The sequence below is a fragment of the Ambystoma mexicanum genome, chromosome 3q (genome assembly GCF_040938575.1).
Source record: "Ambystoma mexicanum isolate Mex_15411 chromosome 3q, UKY_AmexF1_1, whole genome shotgun sequence".
In the NCBI taxonomy this organism is placed as follows: Eukaryota; Metazoa; Chordata; class Amphibia; order Caudata; family Ambystomatidae; genus Ambystoma; species Ambystoma mexicanum.
This window is the reverse complement of record NC_090926.1, coordinates 923,717,157-923,737,406: the sequence shown is the minus strand read 5'-3', so window position 1 is coordinate 923,737,406 and position 20,250 is coordinate 923,717,157. Positions and strand designations below refer to the sequence as shown.

The window sequence follows — 20,250 nt, the reverse complement described above, 5'->3', positions numbered from 1 at the left end:
GCATCGCTGCCTCTAGTTTCATCCCAGCACTTGACCGTATGTTGTCCACATATGGACTACCTCGCCTGATAAAGTCCGACAACGGGTCGCCATTCATGAGCCAGGATTTCGAGAACTTCTCCAAATACATGGGGTTCCAACACAGAAGAATAACGCTCGATGGCCCCAGGGAAAATGGCATAGTCGAGAGATTTATGGCCAATATCAAAAGAACACTGCAAATAGCGGCCATCCTCAACAAGCCATTCGAACAAGCCCTCTACCAATTCTTAAGAGACTATCGGCATACCCCTCACAGCACGACAGGGATATGCCCTGCTGACTTGATGTTCAGAAGACCAGTCCAAACCCGACTACCAGAAGACACCCACTCTGCAGATGTGACACATCTAGAACAGGAAGCCAGAGCCAAAGACGACGCCGCGAAGGCCAAGATGAAACAGACAGCCGATTACAAAAGGAGAGCTCAAGAGTCAACCATCTAACTAGGAGACCAAGTGTGGATGCGGCAACTGAAACCACGAAAGGAGGACGCCACGTTTGCAAAGGAGCCGCTGATTGTCACACAGAAGAAGGGAACGATGATCACAGCACAAAGAATGGACCATTCCTCAGTCACGCGGAACGCCTCACATTTCAAGCCCAGGATAACCAACCCTGAGAACACACGGGCTAAATTGGAAGACAGTGCCGATGGTAGACATCGGGACGAACCATACTCAGGGGACAGTGAGGCCTCTGACGATGAGGACAACAGAATATGATATGAAGAGACTGGCAGGACGCCACGGAATTCAGGAAGACCACAAAGAAGTAGCATAAAACCTCACAGACTCATTGAAGAGATGTAGTGAGAAGAGTCAAGGACCTTGCATGTTAAAAAGGAGGGAGATGTCAGGTTGTTCCGACTGGCATACTGGCCGCCCACGTCGTTATGTGGGCAGACCACCATTGCAGTCCTTTTCCCCTCAGGAAATGAAGTGACATTGGTCTAGGGAGGCAGGTCGAGGGGTTCGGCAGTTACTGCCTTGTTAGATTAAAGAGAAGTTACCTGCACTCCGGCTCCCGCGTGATATGTCCTCCTGTCGGTTTAAGGTCCGTGCAAAACCTTACAGCAACCACCCCCAAAGCAGGAGAGACGCCCAACATCCGACTGGAGTGGTTAGATTATGGGACTGGCAGCCGGCCTACCCCACCTCTCTGACGATGAACGCTAAAGGCCCCGGCCCAGCCTCCTCCCTCGTCTAGCTGGGAGATCAGGGTCATGCCGGTAAGCGCTGTGTCAACATTTATAGTACATATTGTGTATTTCTTTTATTCCTTAACCAATTGGAACCATTGTTTACTATTATGCCCCACTGGGTGCATGTGGAGAGGTGAGCTCATTATCCTTTTTGCGTGAAAGGGGCGATCACAGGGGGTGAGAGGATGGCAGTGGACCACAGTGGGTGCAATGCTATGTTATGGGTTCTTATGGTCTGATAGTTCTGTTGGAGCATATCCCCCTTGAACCACCAACTTGTTTCTTAAATAGAAATACATGTCCAAATGTGTAAACCTGCTTCAGAGTGCATGCTGGAAATTGGTTTTCTCCAAGGCTGGGTAATGTCCTCACACATTAGGGTGAGCAATATATATTTGTAGCCTCTCTTCTGCACGGAGGGGATGAGGTGAGGGTTTCCACCTGTCGCTGGAACCTCGCCAGACTTGTTTTCCCAAAAATGCTCCGAAAAATAGCTTTTGGAAGGTGACCAGTATGAACAGTACAACAGCGCTGTCTTTCTGCATGCTTTGGCTCGATCAGCCTTTAAAGCATATTATTTTTGAGTGAACTCCCCCTTTAAGGTGTGCTTTGGGCACCTAATGCCCGTCATTGTCTCCAGCAGGTGTTTCTAAACGTGACTGCTAAAACCTGAGCTTTCTTTAAATTAAGGAATGCGCTTCTTCTGTGCGGCGCATTGAGGTGGTGCGTCTAAAGGTGTAAGAAGGTAAGGGTAAGGCAAGGCTGAGAATGCAGGGCCCGGAACCTGGTGGAATGGAGGCACACGCGGGTGGGGGGCACGGATGTTCTTCGGCAAAGAAAAAGTATGCTGAAGGAGAGTGGAAGTGGGGTGACGCATCAATAGAGGATGGTGTCAAAATCCCAGCCACTGGGAAGTGAACATTCATGGCACTGTCTGTTAGATAATATTGACCGTAATTCTGCCACCATGACCTACTGGGCCATCAATGGGTTTCAGAAAAGGTGCTAACAACTTGTCAACGTATTGACAAGGTTCATACAAACTAGCTCAAATGAAACCTTTCTGCCATTATTTACTGCTTTACCATGCTTCCTCCAGCCTAGAAGCAACCAAATTCATGTTAGCGTTGATGTGAAATATGCAGCAGTTATAAAGAAAAATTTGAAAATAAGTTGACTCAGAGTGGCCAACGTTTATTTAGCAGCATTGATTTTTCGTTTGAAATGGGCTGCCGAAAATTCGCTGGATGGTTAAAAAGAAAAATGTTTTAATGACCTGGGTTGCGTTTGAACTGGCAGCCGAAAGTCTTTTAAAACATGATCCAAACCATTCAGTCCTCCAGTCCCAGGCTGCAGTCAGGGTATTTTATTAATCCGTTATAGATTGTAGGCCTGTGTCTGTTAATACAAAGCAAGTCAAATCAGCATTGATTAAGCCAATAGTTTTGGCGTTTGCAGTTGTTTATTGCATTTAACATTTATAAGTAAGAATGCAGTACACATTTGGGCTCTACCTACCTGGGTATTCCAAAATGTCAGCAAGTTTGCAGACACATGACATTAGCTAAAGACATAGGCCTCATCACAAGTTTGGCGGTAAATCGGCGCAATTACCGTTGGGAGCAAATAGCGTTAACTCTGGGCCGTGCGGCTGAATTAGTGCCAGATCGCAATTTGGCATGCACGTACCGAAATAAGGGATACCTCCGGAAAACCGGCACTAATAGCGCTGCACACCATCCATAGGTCTCAGGAGAGGCTAAGAGGCAAAGGGGCCAAACATCGCCTCAGAAAGCCCAAATTTAGCGACGGTGAGCTTGTCATCCGCACAGATGAGGTAGTGGCCCGCTGTGAGGAGCTTTATGGAGCCAGGCAAAGAAAGGCCAGTGGCCTGCAATATGGAACAACATCCCCCCCAAGGTCACAGCAGTTGCCAGTGTACCCTCTGATGGAGAGGACTGCTGGACAAGGTGGAACAAATTGAGGGTAATAGTGCAGGGACTGCTGTCCCAACACCGCCGGGAGTTCCTGGTGACAGGAGGAGACACTTCTGAGCCACTGGCACTCACTGCTTGGGAGGAAAATGCAGCACGGTGCTGGACCTCGAGGAGATGGAGGGAGTTGCCACTGCTGAGGCATGAGTCAGCAGCCAGGAGGCAGGAGGTGAGTGACTCCACCCCCCTCAGAATTGCATGCATAAATGACAACCCAGCATAGGAAGCCCCAGTGGACCAGGACACAAGTGAGCATACCCGAAGCTGAGCCCGCCTCCACATCAGCCATGGGGCATGGTAGCAAGGGCACCCCGGAGCATCACAGCAGCGAGAAAGGCAGTCAAGTGAACAAAACAAATGCCATGCGCACCACAGCCCTACTACTGGTGCACCCTGTACCAGCAGGATTGAGATGCATGAGCAACCATGCACCATGCAGCAGTCACCCCAGTATGTTGCAGACCCAGTAGACCTGACCCATGAGGGCATGGCAGACATGCCACAGGGTAGTACACGTCCCACACACATACATGTTCCCAGCCTGCCAACCCCTGTGCACCACAGAACAGCCTTGCTGGCTGCGCATCAGTGCCTCACAGAGCCACGATTATGCATGATGCATTGTGGTACCTATAGTCATGTGTGTGGAATGAGTTGTTGCTGTATGTGTTCATCTGCATGTCCGTCCAGGTTTGTTCAACATGTGCATGCTCCCTGGGCTGCACCCTGTTATTGGTGCGGGAGCTGGATGGGTACTGGTTTTGCCTTTACATGCCACGCTTTGTGTTATTATTCACATCCCTCGCCCCATTTGGTCAGGTGCTTCCCAGTGGCAGTTCTACTCGCCAACTTTGCAGGTCTGTTGTCCTCTGTGCCCCTCCATGTATCCTAACAGTGTGCTGTTCCGTAACACCATGGAGTCGTGGGTGGAACCTAGGTAGCGGGCACAGCAGTGGGTGATGATGAGGTTGGGGTTGCAGGTCACCTGCACATTGAGGCAGTGGTAGTACTTGCGATTTCGGTACCCTGCTTCATGGGTCTGGGGGCGACCAATGCAATATGGGTACAGTCCAGGGCTGCAATCACATCAGGCAATTGGGCTGCAGCATAGAACTTTGCCTTCATGGCATTGACCTGGGTTGGGGTGGTGGGCAGTGGGATGTGGTGTTGCACATGCCTCAGGAGGGCATCCAGCAACTGGACAAGAACTGCACAGAATGTGGGCTGTGCCATGCCGTGCATCGTGGCCACAGTGTGCTGGAAGGTGACAGTAGCTAGGAATTGTAATACTGATTCTAGCTTGAGCAGTGTGGGCACAGCTGTACAGATGTGTATCCTGCTCCCTATGTCCTCATGTATTGTATTGAGCAGCTCAGCATTGGTCTCCCTGGTTCAGGGTCACCAACTGGGTGTCAGTGAGGGTCTGTGTCTTCGGATAGGTGCACGCCTCTGCTTCCAGATGCAGCATGAGCAACTGCATGGTGTGGAAAACAGTGTTTGGGGTAGGGGTGTGCCTTATGTAGCCATTGCAGTGCATTGGTTGCACCTGTGCCTTGATTTCTGCCTCCTGTGTCCATTTACCTCAAGCTGGATGTTTTCAGCGGTATTTGCGCTGGTTTTTGGCGCTGATACCGCTGAGGTTGGTCTTGTAATGTGGCTGTGTTTGTGCCTCGTGTGGCCGGCTGTAATAGCACTGCCTGCTTTTACTGTCAGTGGTATTTGTGCCAGCTCATGATGCGGCAGAGCGGTATGGGTAGCACTATTACCATTACCACCGCTTTTAAGGGTTACTGCCGGACTTGTGATAGTCTTTTTGCTATGGCTATTACTAATCTGCCATCAAACTATAACATACGGACATGTGTGGAACTTTGAAAGTCAGCATGGTATTTTCAGGGGTGAGGTAGGGTTACGGGGTAGGGGTAAGCTATGGTGGGAGAGTGCTAGGGTTGTGGGGTAAAATGAGCTATGGTGTGAGGGAGAAGGGAGGGAGATAAGGTGGAAGAAGTAGTCAGGGGTAAGCATTTAAGGCATGTTTGAGGTAGTGAGCAGGTCGGGATGGAATGACATCAGGTGGGGTTGGTGGAGTTTAATGATGGGTGAGTTCAGGTGGGTCCTGAGGTCAGATAGGCGGGGGACAGTGAGGGGTGAGTCTCGTTGGGTGAGAGGCAACAGTGAGAGGAGAGATGGATCAAGGGGAGGATGAAAGTGGTCAATGGATTGAGGAGGATGAGGAGGAGGAAGTCATCTTCTTCATCTCCAGTATATGTGAACTAAAAGCAAATAAGAGGAGGCAGCTGAGATGCGTGATCAGTGTCAATGGGTGTCAGGTGCTCATGATGGTCGCGACTAGCGCTTCCGTTAATGTGATAGCATTGAAACACTATGATAAGAAACAAAGAAATATCCTGTCAGGAAAGACATTTTTCAAAGAAAATGAATTCCTATCATTTTACCTAATGTCGGTTATCCAAGGAGCTCTCAGTGAAGTATCACTTCCTAGTTGATTAAATCAAAATCTAGAGTGATAACTCATGTAACACCAGATCTGTGTGTGTGTTGAAATAGGTGACCTTGCAATAGGTAGGAGATTTATTATTTAATCTGCATTTATTCTTCTTCCTCCAGACCCTGGAGGGTCTCTTCCCCCCTCCCTGCACCTTTTGGCTTGGAGGCCCTGGGTCCCTGCACTAACAATTGAAGGTAAGCCCTTGGGCTTTTGTGGACTGCACGTTGTGCGCAGAGCGCTACCTCTGGAAAAATCGAAATTTAACATCTGATTTTGTCTTTTAGAAACTTTGACATTGCTAGCATGTTGTATTCCACGGCGTCTGACTGCTTAAGCATTTTTGTTAGAATTTTACATGCTTGGGCTATTTTGAATCAGGCCCTCCAAGATGGCCGTCCCTTTCTTTGTTAGTAGAGCTGGCCTCAGCACACCAGCCCTGCCTTCACTGATTGGTTGTCTCTCCCTTCATCTGAGCCAATCGGGTAAGCCGGCAGGTGAATGCTGGCCCACCTCCAAGGCCAGAGACTAAGGCCCCTGTTTGTTTCCTGTTTGTTTTAGGTTTGTAAGGTGAGTTCCTCCTCCATTGTCCCGTGCTGCTCCCCATGTCCCCCACCCCGCTCCGTTGTCCCGTGTTGATCTGCATGTCCCCCACCCCCCTCCATTGTCCCGTGTTGCTGCTCATGTCCCCCAGCCCCCGTTGTCTCGTGCAGCTCCACATGTCCCCCCACACCCCTCTGTTGTCCCGAGCTGCTCCCCATATCCCCCAACCCCTCTCTGTTGTCTCGTGGTGCTCCCCATGTCCCCCCACCTCTGTTGTCCCGTGCTGCTCCTCATGTCCCCCACCCCCTCTGTTGTCCCGTGCTGCTCCCCATGTCCCCCACCCCGTCTGTTGTCCCGTGCTACTCCCCATGTCCCCGACCCTCCTCCGTTGTCCCGTGTTACTGCTCATGTCCCCCCACACCACTTCATTGTCCTGTGTTGCTGCCCATGTCCCCCCACCCCCCTCCGTTGTCCTGTGCTGCTCTCCATATCCCCCACCCCCTGCGTTGTCCCATGCTGCTCCCCATCTCCCCCAACCCCTCCATTGTCCCGTGCTGCTCCCCATGTCCCCCACCCCCTCCATTGTCCTGTGCTGTTCCCAATGTCCCCCACCCCCCTCTGTTGCCCCTTGCTGCTCCCCATGTCCCCCCACCTTTGTTCTGTGCTGCTCCCCATGTCCCCCCACTGCCCTCCGTTGCCCCTTGCTGCTCCCCATGTCCGCCCACCTCCTCTGTTACCCTGTGCTGTTCCCCATGTCCCCCAACTCCCTCTGTTGCCCCTTGCTGCTCCTCATGTCCCCCACCCACCTCTGTTGTCCTGTGCTGCTCCTCATGTCCCCCCACCCCCTCCATTTTTCCATGCTGGTCCCCTTGTTCCCCCACCCCCTCTGTTGGCCCGTGCTGCTCACCATGTCCCCCCACCCCATCTGTTGTCCCGTGCTGCTCCTCATGTCCCCCCACCCCCCTCTGTTGCCCCGTGATGCTCCCCACATCCCCCACCCTCTGTTGTCCCGTGCTGCTCCCCATGTCCCCCCACCCCCATGCCCTGTGTTTGTCCTTATACCCCCCACCCACCCCTTTCCTGTGATTGTTCTTATTCCCCCCTCCCACATGCCCCCTTTGATTGTCGCTGTGCCCCCCACCCACCCCTTACCACCCATGATTGTCTTTGTGCCCCTCCCACCTTTTCTTGTTCTCCCTTGTTGTGGTATCTTACCTCCTTCTCCCCCTCTCCTCCTTCAGCTCTTTGCTATCTCATTCTTGTCTAATGTATTGACCTGTATGATGGTTGCACATCTATGTCCCACCCCCTCCTTTTGATCTTCTCCTCCCCCCCCCCAGCATGACTTGATAGGTCTTCTGATCTAGCACGTTGTTGTTTGTTTTGCCCTTCCCGTCCCCTCCTCCTCACCTCTCTTCCCTCCTTACCTGCCCTATTCCCTCCTGCCCTTCCCCCTTAATTTTTGGCACTACCTCAATTGCCGTCAGGGATAGTAATTGTAGCCACCAGTCTTTCGCAGCCACCTTTCGGGAGCATCTACAGGTCTCCTGGTCAAATCACCTCATTTCTCTCTGAGTGGGCGAACCTCTCCTCCTCCCTCCTGGACTCTACCACTTAACTACTCCTCCTCTGTGACCTCAATATACAGACAGACTCTCCTTGTTCCTCCTCTGTACTCTTCCGTGACCTCTGCGACTCCCTCTCCCTGTCCATCCTCCCCTCTGGCCGAACTGACTCTGCAGGACACTCTGCAGGGCACACACCCGATGTCTTGATTGCCTCTGACCTCCCCCTCTCCATCATTCTGACCACTCCTCTCTCCTGAATGATCATTCCATCCACTCCTCTCTCCCACTCCTACCTTCTCAGTTATCCGGCCCATGAAGCGTGTGGCTCTGGCCTGGCTGACCTCTTTCCTCTCTTATCGACCCTCCCAGGTCCAACGTAGGTCCTTCCTATCACTTATCTTCCTCTCTACCTGTGGTGTTCCCCAGGGGTCTAACCTCTTCCCTGGCTTTTCAACCAATACCTGGCAACTCTCGACCACTGCATTGCCATTTTCTGCAAAAAGTTCCAGTGCTACGCTGACGACACTCGACTCATTTTTAGACTGCCCTCGGCCACCTCCTCTCCCTCTCTCATCACTGATTGTCTAACTGCCATTCAAGATTGGTGTGCCGCCAATGATCTTTGTCTGAATGCCAGCAAGACAGAGATCTTCCTCATCGGCACACCTTCACCATCCTTTCCCCTCACTCTCTGGCCGGCTTCCCTTGGCCCTCCTCCTACCCCCACCTGCGAGGCTAAGAACCTCAGGGTGATCTTTGACTCCACCCTTTCCTTCTCCACCCACATCTATGAGGTCTCTAAAAAGTCAACCTTCCTACTGCACCTCCTCAGAGTTACTCTGCCTTTCATCTCCTTCCCCCAGAAGCTCATGGTATCCCAAGCTCTGGTTCTCTCTAGGTCGGACTATTGTAACAGCCTCATTCTAAATCTACCTGCCTCTACTCTCCGCCCTCTGCAACTAATCCAGAACAGGACTGCGAGACTTGTCCTTGGCCTCAAGTCCTGGGATCGTATCTCTCCAGCTCTGAAATCTCTGCATTGGCTCCCAGTGGATGCAAGGATTAAATTCAAACCCCTCTGCATTGTCCACAAGGCTTTCTGGGCCCTGGGTCCAAAATACCTTCAGCTATCCCTCCGCAAATACCTCCCCTCTCAAGTTCTTCGCTGCTCTACCTCCAACTCCCTCACAGTCAGTCGTTTTTCAAAGAAACGAGCTGGGGGTAGATCTGTCTTCGGCTGGTGCCTCCCTCTGGAACAGCCTCTTTGCCACTCTAAACCTTAGGAGAACCATCTCCGGTTCCGGAAGCACCTCAAGACCTTCCTCTTTTCTTCTGCCTTTGCTCCCCCTCTCCCCTGCTGATCTGTTCTCTCTTGGCACCGTGCACCTGGCCACCCTCTGTCCTCCGGGCCCAGGTACCTGCTCACCCTGCCACCCTCCCGCTCTGCCTCCGGGCCACCCCTTGCACTGGGGTCTCTATATGTACCCATACAGCCCCCCTTTTTCTTCCTGCACTTATCAGACCTACCCTATCTGCTGCCTTAAACCTAGGACTTGCAAATTGCTGGCTGCAGTACCACTGCTTGTTGCCTTTATTTTTTATTTATTATTATGTTTCTCCTTTGCTTCAGCACTTTCCACTTCTCCCCCCTTCCATGCACTTTTCCCCTCCCCCTTTCCCATGCACTTGCGTGTTCTCAATGTAACTGGGCCTAGTAAGATCTCTGTTTTGTTCTCCCCTCTTCCCCTCCCTTGCCTTGTCGTGTCTGAAACACCTGTGTACGAGCGCAATAGAAATAAAATATCAATATCAATACCTGCCCTCTCCCCCTCCCCCCCACATCCTACCCTCTCCTTGTGAAAGTCTGCCACTACCTCAGTTGCTGTCAGGCATAGTAATCGTAGCAGCCTGTCTTTCGCAGCCACCACCCTCTCTTCCCCCCACCCCTCCCCTTGTTAAAGTCTGGTACTACCTCAATTGCCGTCAGGCATAGTAATCAAAGCTGCCGTTTTTCACAGCCACCTGGCTCTCTCCTCCTCCCCCTCCCTTTTATGTACATTAGCACTTACTCCTATCATTGGTCCTGTGACCTTTGATAACAGCTTGTCTGTCCCCCCTTCCCTCCTTGTATTCTCCCCCCACTCCCCCCAGCACTATTCTGAATCGTTGTCTGACTTATGATAGTCATTTGTTTTGTTCCACTCCTTCCCCCTCACTCCATACCCCCCTCCCTCGCTCTCCCCCTCCTCTTGTTATACTCATGCACTACATCAATTGTCGTCAAGCATAGTAATGCTACTGCTTGTTTTGTCTGATTTTTCCCTTCACCTGTTCTTGCACTATCTGAAATGTCACCAGGCTGATTAAGACAGTTATTTCACATTCTGAATTGTTTCAAGGACTTGTAAGAAAGTAATTGTATTCTTCCATGTTCCCTCCCTCCTTGAAGCACTTTGAAACACATTGTGTATAAGTGCCATACAAATAAACAATCAATTCAATTCAAGGTTTAGTACATATAATCATAGAACTTAAACATCCACATAAGTATTGCTTCACATGTAAACAAGAAAAAGTTGGGGCAATATACAACAGTGTTAAGATAATAAAAAGCAAGAATTGTCTTGGACATACGTCAAAACCAAAAGAAACATATAAAATACTTGTTCTCATCAAATTAAGTAATGGTGAGTGCTGCAGAGCAAGAAACCTGTGCAGCAAATGAATTAACAAAACGACCTGTCAAGTTAAAAAAATGCCTCTCTGTCTAATTAGACATAGCATATATAGCACTCAGCTGCTGCCACATGGACCGATTCATGGGTTCAGGGGTCTACCACTATGAAACATTGCCTGGTCCTCCAGAACTGAGCCGGCCGAAGGTTTGCATATTCACGTTTGGTGGTGACAGACTCATACCGCTCAAGTGGGTATTCATCTCAAAAGTTGACCATGGAATTAACACCATTAAAGCATGATTTTCTGTCACAGACGTCAGCGAAAGCAGACTACAGATCTGTGGTGCGGCAGAGGCGTTGAAGATTGTGAGTTATGCCTATTGGTTTTATGTATGGACATTCAGGCTGTTCTAGAGAGTTTGCAGATGTGTTTGTTGCAATTGGGAAGCTGTTGGGTGAACCTGTAATGCTTCACATGGATGACATCATCCGTGCAGTGGCCCTAAAACATAGGAGGATCCTGTTTCATCTGATAGAACAAGTCGACAAAGAGTTGGACCACCTGGTTCAGCTGGACATTATTGAGAAAGTGGAAGATCCGACTCTGTGGGTTTCTCCTTTTGTGATGGCAAGAAAGACAAAGCAGCCAGTTCGCATTTGTGTTGACATGCACCTACCAAATACGGCCATTAAAAGAGAAAAAACACTTGACGCCCACCATTGATGATATTGTAGCGGACCTACAGGGGGCGAAAATACTACTCGAAACTCGACTTGAAGGCATGATATCATCAGGTAGTCCTGCACCCAGAGTCAAGGTACATTACAACATTCACCACACACAGGGGCCTCTTACGAAATCGGAAATGGAACACATGGAGAGACTTGAGAAGACCCCGGAAAGCATCAAATCTCTTGGCCTCATTCTACATAAGGACAAGTGTGAATTCTTCTGGAAAATAATTGACTTCTTTTGGTTCGTGTTCCAAGAAGGGAGTGTGTCGCTAGACCCGGGAAAAATAAAGGAAGCAAAACCTCCCGAGTCGGTGTCGTAAGTCCGTAGCTTCCTGGGAATGGTGACATACTGTGGCGATTAATTAAGAACCCGGCCACGCTGTCGGAGCCTTTACGGAACCTAACCAAGATGGACACGGTTTGGCAATGGAGCCCGCTGGAACAGGCAGCATTTGATGATATCAAGGAAGCTCTCTCAGCAAATGGCATCATGGAGTTTTCTGATCCAACCCTTGTGTCTGAGATTGTGGTGGATGCGAGCCTGTTTGAATTGGGTGCAGTACTGACTCAGCATGATTCAAGTGGAAACGTGAGACCAGTGGCATTTGCAAGCAGATCCCTATCTGAGACAGAACAACGATACTCCAAATAGAGAGAGAGGCTCTAGCAGTGCTCTGGGGGTGCCCGCATTTCTGTGTGTACATGCTGGGGATACTGGTAACTGTGGTCACCAACCACAAATGTTTTATACTGATCATGGTTGGATCGTCGTCAAAACCAACTGCCTGTATTGAGCAATGGATGCTTGGCCTGTTGGAGTATGGGACACTCTATGCCATCAATCTCAGCAGGTGCCCTTTTTTCTGGGTCTGGTAACGAACCGTGAGGACATCTCTTGGACAGCTTCTCCACAGGGGGACTCTGGTTGAGCAGTGGGGAGTCGCTCTGTATTCCCTCAAAGACTGGTATAGGGCCCGTCTCAGGCTTTGGCCCTGGCCGTGGGCAATGTGAAATACTGTGCTTAGAGTTCGCATAAATCATTCTGCCTCACCAATCGCTCTTGGCCACACCAGAGAGATCTTCCTGTGGTTTATTCCACACTCTAACATGAAATGTGCGAAACTGACACCTTGGAATGGTGGTCCATTATCTGAACAATTGTGAGGCAAATACTTTCTGCCTTACTGGCCCTATGTGAGCAAACGACATGGACTCCACAAATTCCACTTCTGGATACCATGTCCATTGACCAACGAACACCAGAAAATGGGTGTCCTGACCCGTGGACCCAAAATCCATAGGTACCGTCTCCCAGGGGCGTCAGCTTCTTACCATGGAATCTTGCTGCGGTTCCCGCTGCACCGGGGCTGCCGCTTGGCACCTCACGCAGCTCTTCACAAATTCATTGACACAACTATCCTGGTTCCTGGTTTGGGAATCACACCCTAAAAAAAAGCCTAAAGCTGTGTGTTACGTAAGAGAGAGTGTCTATAGGTTCAGGCCCAAGCTGTGTTTAATGGCTAGACATGCTGTACATTAAATATCATGGATTTCCATGAAGACACTTTGAAGCACCTTTAGTTGCCAGCGAGGATAAAGAAAAAACTTTTGGATAACAAAATATATGAGGCAAGGACATGTCATAATAAGCGAATACGTTTTTCACCTGCATTGACAGGTTTGAAGGGTCTGCATTGTCAATCACTGCAATTGAGTGCACTGCCAAGTAGTGTTGTTGGTTACTTTGATGTGCTTTTACTGTGAGTGATATGTATAGTTTTCATGGCCTTATTTTGTGTAAGCTTGTAAAATCCACATTTGTAATGTTAATATTCATAAATGTAGCACGCACCAGGATGTCAACACGTTTTTCATATATTTTGCATCTCTGATATTCTTCCTTCCTTTTCCCCTTCTGTTAATAGGAGTGGCTGCTGTGCCTAACTGTTCTCTTAACAGTCTGGGTGCTCGAATTTCATACATATTTTTATCGCATTCGCATCCCTGAAACACCTGAAAATGTTCTTGGCCGATTGGATGAATTTAATGCTACGAGTCGTGTGATTGGATTTGCTCCGCAGACAGAGGCTTCAAAACGAATCATGGAGAAAGTTGCTTTGAAGTTACATGGGAAAGGTACAAATATAATATTGAAAGTGGTAAATCATTGCCAAAAATACTTTAATGACTTGTTTTGATATGACGTTAAATTACGATTGGCTTATCTAAGCATCCAACATGTAGGTTATACTGCCATTGTCAATTGAATACTTCTTTCCTGAGGTCACAATATTCACTCCACCAATAGGGATTTGTCTGTTTTCCCGAATAAATTGCATTATGATGCATAGTCTGGTGATTTCCTCAGAAGAAGACCTGATATTTAATTAAATGAATATAAAATTATATGAAGCTGTCCAAGGCACCAGTATCACACTTCAATTTAGTGTAGTATCAAAGACAGAGACGTCTTTATTTGAGCAGAGAACACGATCTTACTGCAGCAACCTGATCTGTCCTCTACATTTTTAAGTTACTTCACAGTGAAGAATAAGAAACCTAAAAGAACCATCCAGAACTCAGACTTGGACCTTTATAGCAAGTAGAGGGTCTCCCACCACATCAAGTCTGCAAAGCCCTCTATATAACAGCCAGCCTTCGACGTAGACAGCTGTTGGACAGTTCACAAGATGTCTCCCTCTGTAACCAACCCCGCCTTCCAAAAAACTTCTACTCATCCTTTCATAATTTCTATTTTGCTCATTATGATCTATTCCGGTTTCCATCGAAAAGCCCAGCCGTTTTGAGTCCCAGTCCACGCATGACAAACACACATAACGTGAACATAAAACAAGCATTCCCAAGAGCCACCAGCTAGTTTTAAAGTGCAATTTAAATGAGTCTGCTGGAAAAAGAAACTGTTTGTTAAGGGAGAAAACAGCAATCCATTGTCATTGAATCAACTGAGCTTTTAACATAGCCCATTAACAAAGATATAAGGCAACGTTCTTCCCCCACAAAGCACTGCATGTGAAGTGCAAATGCAGCTCCAGACGTTCACTAGAAGTTTCTGGGTTATTTTGCTCCCTTTCCATTATCAAAGTATGTCATAGTAGCATTGCTATCTCAGTATCAATCTCCTACTTCCTCTTTTACATTAATCTTTGTGCTAGTAGCCCTATTGAAATATCTACTAGGAAGTACTTTCAGATACCTTTAAAAAAAGACTATCATTCTTTATAAGAAACCGGGTCTAAATCATATATTCCAGAAATGTTTCCAAACTGCTAAACACATGACATGAAGTAAAAGAGGCATAATCATTCTAATAACCAAGTGAACCCACAGAAATGTGGACTAATGTCACTATTTGAATGCTTTGTTCTCCTGAAGCCAATTTACCTCAGATTATGATTTTCTGCAAGGCATTGCTATTCTTAACATTGCATCAATTATTTCTATGCATTGGACGTGTTATGACATTTATTTTCTCCATTCTTGATTGAACTCACTTTCATTTATATTGAATTGTTTTCTGACCCACAGAATATGCTTAGACCTCACTAACCACCAAGGTTTTACAACAAAAACCGAGAGGTAGCTGGGAATCAGATGGGTAAAGGAAGAAAGACAGTCTCTTAGCATGTGTTAGCAGTACCCACTTTGAGCGCAGGAGGAGCCCCTCCCAACCTTTTCTCAGAGATATCTGAGTTAGAGTTTGAAGTCTTAATGTGGGAGGGTGCCTGCATATGTGGAAGAGTAGCAGACTGCACTGTAGATGTCAGGTGAGACTTTGAAGAAATACATACTTGCCCTACAGTCGAAAATGCCATTTTCTTTCTGAAATGTAATCTTCTGCGCAGGTGCACGGCCTCTACTTTTGGCTAGTTTAATATAACTTCAGTAATATCAAGCTAGCCAAAGCGGAATTTACTATAGCAATATTAAGCTACTTAAGGCTACAGGCAGCGCCCCTCCGAGGGATTTTGGTAATTAGTTGCATTTGCCTTAGTTTGACTGGTAAATAGTTTCATAATGTACTCATATGCATCCTGGAAAGATTGACATTTCTTTTGCTAGATACCACACTGCTAAAGTTCTGATTACACAAGATTCTCTGAAAAGTGTCCAAATACTGCTCTCTTGTTTAATATTTCATTCTTTGCCTATTGAGGATACCCCTTACAGAGGATCAGATCCTGCAGCTACCCAAGAGATACTTGACCCTCTAATACCTGGGAAAACTGAACTTCCTCGTTACCCTTTACATAAAAAGAAGGCTGAGATCAAAAGAACAATCAAAGCAGCTGAAAGCAACAGTATTAACAACCCTAAAGAGAACAACAAAAATTAGGCGAAAACTTAACCTAAAATGAGCAGGCAGAAACTGTGCAGGCAACCAGGTCTAGTGAGAGCAGGAGTCAGCCTCCAAGAGGAATCTGCAAATCTCTTCATAGATTTCTTCAAATCCTTATGTTTTCAGTAACCATAACTCGAGGGAAAAAGTTTAGTTAGAGTGACGTGCACAAACAGCATAGATACTGCTCCATAATCTGATTGACCGTCACCCTGTGACCATCAGCTTTTGGGTGGCAGCCAGATGAGTTCAGGCTCCACACCCAATACCTTGCAAACAACTCCCCAACAACTAAGACTACCCACCCTCCCCCTGTGTCTGTTCCTCTTCCTCTGCTATCATGCCTGATTGTAACTAGCGCCTAGATGCCTTCGGCTTGGTGCACTTTATAAATGATTAAATAATATAAATTAAATAAACATGAGATACTGAAAACCTCGTCTCATGTGCAAGAAGATTACCTACCACATAAAAACATGAAATGTGAGCCAACTAAACAAGCCATTTTGAAACAAGTAAGCTGCACACAGGGAAAAAACAGGAAACAGACCTTTTGTTTCTATTCCCCTACCTACTGAAACACAAACCCAATGGCAATCCGGAACATGTCAGCACTCTTTCAGTTCAGGAAGGAACTCAACACTGTACTCTTCAGTAAATACATGGGTGCTGTGAGGAACTCATGGTGACAACAAGTAAGACAGACACAAGTGATCACAGTTCAAGGGTGTTTATTGAACAATGAATCCTGAATGCAGGTTGGAAGAACGCCTAATCTAAACTTAAATCTAAGATGGCAACAAGCGTCAACCATCAAATGAAAAATAATGCAGTCCTACTGGCGTTGTGTCCAAACAAAAAGAGCCTATACTAAGAAACCTATTGCCAAACCTCACAACTAATACAAAAAGGGGTGTGGGATATTCCTCAAGAAATGAAAGAAGTGTTCTCAAATAATATGCCAGGATGTGGTAGTCTGGGTCTCACTTCCCCACGTTTTGGGCACGGGGTAAGATGGGAGCTGGGAGCACAGTACGGTCTCGGGCCTCTCCAGCACGAGACGACAGTTCCAATGGCAGCTCTCAGGACACACTCTTGGGCTTTTCTAGCACGAGATGATAGTTCAGTTTTTAACCCTCGAGCTTTCAGTTATCAGGGCCGTCGATGGTCAAGTCTCGTTTCACTTGAAAGTCCCTTGCCTTCGAGGACCTGACGTGTTCAAACAACAAAATAAGTTCCTTTAACAAATGAAAATTCTTTTCCAATGTTCACTGGGTGACGATTCACCCCTGGGTCACCCTCTTCTGGGTTCTGACCCTTCTCAGTTATATTCCACAGTTCAGATAGGGTGATGGTTTCACCGCTGGGTCCCCCTCTTCTGGGCTGACACCTTTCAATTGTAATCCACAAATGTATATGTCATTTTTCTTCTTGATCTCGGATGATAGACTCCAAGCCTGGCAGAAAGCTACAAATTTCAGGTCAGTGGTACAGACTAATGTTGTAATTATGCCGTTTGATGGGGAAAAAGGTGGATGATATGCTGGAATCCATCAAAATAGATACAGACACAGCCCATTCCTTGGGCACTTTCCAACTATATAGACAATTTCAGTATATATATAATACTTTGTTAAGGATTTCAATCAGGCGACACACCCTGGTCTCAGCCAAGTATGCAGCGCACGACTGAAATGCTTATTTTTTTATGTTAGATTCAATATTGAGATGGTACACCACTCATATCACACCCCCTTTTCAAATACCCTGGGCCACAATGGACCATGAGTCAGGTTGGTTGATAAAATATAATATTTATTTATTTTAAAATTCAAAATAATCATACAATTTTTTTTATGGGGCAGCAATCACCAATGGGGTGATGAGAACAATAGGAATGTAAGCAATGCACTTTAACGTTCTATTGACATATCTACAAAACACCAGGGAATAGGAGCATTTTTTGATTTTAGGTAAGATAGCACTTAAGTTAGAATTTCGCCCTGCAATGTTACCTCAACACACAAATAATCAATTCTAAGTGGATAAACAGAAGCAGCAGGTAATCAGGAATGACAAGTGGAAAACAGAATTGAAATCCGACCTTCCCTCCCCAAACAAGAGAGAAAACGGATTTTAAACCCTGGCAATGTTTAAAAATGACACTCGGAAATAAATGAATAAATGTGTGTAAAACCCTTGAAACAAATATTATTCCTCACTACAGCAACAATGTACAAGTACTAACAGTCACAGGCAATGGATAACCAAGAGCATACAGTCGAAATTGAGAGGCAGCGTTTTAAAAGATGTTTCAGCAAATGACACGTTGGAAACTTTGCAAACTTTTGCGATTCCCGCCTGAAATTACCCAAACGGTTTTTAATAAAAATGGGTGAAAGATTGTTGTTGCGGTTTTTGTGTTGGGGAGTAGCTATAGATCATAGGTACAATATGGAAGTGAAATTAAGTCTCTAGCTATTAAACTGAGGGAGATAGGCAATATAGAATGAGGTGCGTTTTTGAAAAAAAAAGGGGATTTGAAAAACAGAAAATCGGCTTTAAAATGACAGGTGACTTTTACTTAAACTAGATTTAATGGCTAAGAAAAAGAGAATTCACCCGTGAGTCTCTACAGTTACTCTGCAGTTGTAACCCTTCATGTAGTGTATGCCCAGTTTCCTTTATGGAAAATACTTTATTTAATCAAAATCGCTAATGGTTTAGGTTCTATGCAAGACAAAATTAAGAGAAAATCTGCGCTAACACTAGGAATCAAAGCAGGGTTGCACAAATAAGTCTGACAATTTACAAGTTATTAGGATAAGGATAAGATGACTTGGAGAGGGGAACTAAGGACAAGGCAAGGCAAGGTATACTATAGTTTTCTATGGTTCCTATCGATACTCACAGTCCACTTTAGTTTCGGATATTTGACCATCAAGGGTTCTGGTCACTACACGACAAGGCGCCTGGCAAGACAGCTGGGCAGTTCTAGTCACCGGGTGGCACTGGACTGGCACTTGACTGGCACTGAACTGGCACTTCTGGTCACGGAATACTACAGATCAGCTGGATGGCAGGTTTGCAGCAGGCATGCATTTAGTGAGCAGCAAGCCAGGTTAATTCAGGATGCTTCCCAAAACACCACAGATTTTCCCTTGGTTATTGGGATTATTATAATTGGAGGCCTTGCTGAAGCAGGGTCAGTAATGCTTGGCCTTGTGGTTGGGATCTGGAGTCTATCTGGATAAATGCAAGATGAGGACAGGAACAGACAGGAACAGGACGCTGGCGTAGGAAATCAGGAATCAGTGCGTGTCCTGTGTGTTGTCAGGGGCTCTAATTTATAATACCTAATGACATCATCACAGTATATGACTGTGGCAGGCTTTACTACCCACACGCCTATCAACCGGATTGGACGAGGGTAGAAGTCTCCGCCTAGCCCTCTACTGGTTCGATTTCAGAAAAATGATGTCAGGTTACAGGGTGATTTTTACAGTGTCCAGAAACCTCCCGTAGTTACTGGAACTAAAATCTAATTTTGCCACAAACCTATATTTATATAATTGCAATCTCTTAGCAAATCAGATACACAGGTTACATATTTTGTGCATCACATTTCAATCCAAACCTCCATTCCGTGAGGCCTGGTTTTGGTCCTCTACCAGTTTTTTTGCGCTTTTCCATGGGATATATATTACTCAAAATTCTACAACGTTTTACAGAGGTGGGCATTGCCGTTAGGGATGTATATACAAATTTTTACATTTGCAACGCGGATGCTTTTCTTGTAATCCAACTTATATCACCATTTCTGTCCACGAGGTGTCAATACATTCTACCAAGTTTTAAAATAACGCCCACAAATTCCTTTTTACACTGCGAAAACCTACATTTCTGCAAAGTTTTGCTGCCGAGATACAAGTCTTTAAAGTTTCCTTATGAAATAGTCTTTAGGAACAAATGGGAGTCACTAGATCATTGTTTTCTTTTCAGCTGACATCAACTGGCATTTCCTTCAAAGCAGGATGGGGGGTTTCTCAGCCTGATTGAAGTTTTATTGTCTCTTACACCTCTGGCTTCCTTCCTTGGGAGCTCATTGTCCTGGGTCCCAGCTGAGACGAAAGTCTGTTCCACCCTATAATTATCAGGGGGTCGCCAGGATCTGCTGAGAGAGATAGCCCTCACTTTTGGCAGAAACCTGATTTTCAACTATGCAACTTAAGCCGCCATGGGTTTAACATCCTTCACTTTTTGATCTTAAATCCAGAATTAAACAAGCCTGTTGCATCAAATAACATATGTGATATAGTCTCACCAGTAACAAACCCCTTCATATTGCTAAAGATTGTAAAGTTTTTATTTACCAGTGTACTGTTTCAAAACACAGGCATTTGTTTTCTTTATCTTGCAAAAGCCTATTTCATTTTACACGTGATGCAAAGCTGACATTTCTTTCTTTAATTCGGTTTTGGCAGCTTCATTAGATTTCCTCTATATCTTTGCAGCTAAACTCACTTTTCTTTGAAGACAGGAGTTTTATCTGAACACTGATATATGAAACTGACCAGGCTCAGATAGTTGGCGTTCCTTTGAACTACTGGTGTTTGCTACATTGTG

General features: G+C 46.5%; 1 protein-coding gene across 1 annotated transcript in view; it reads left to right on the top strand.

Moving 5' to 3' along the window:
- Positions 1 to 20,250, top strand: part of LOC138583117 (ATP-binding cassette sub-family A member 9-like) — a 2,332,105-nt gene that overhangs the window by 217,754 nt on the left and 2,094,101 nt on the right. The window contains exon 3 of the mRNA XM_069655077.1: positions 13,193 to 13,403. Coding sequence (XP_069511178.1) covers positions 13,193 to 13,403 — 211 coding nt within the window. The remainder of the gene's footprint in view (positions 1 to 13,192; positions 13,404 to 20,250) is intronic.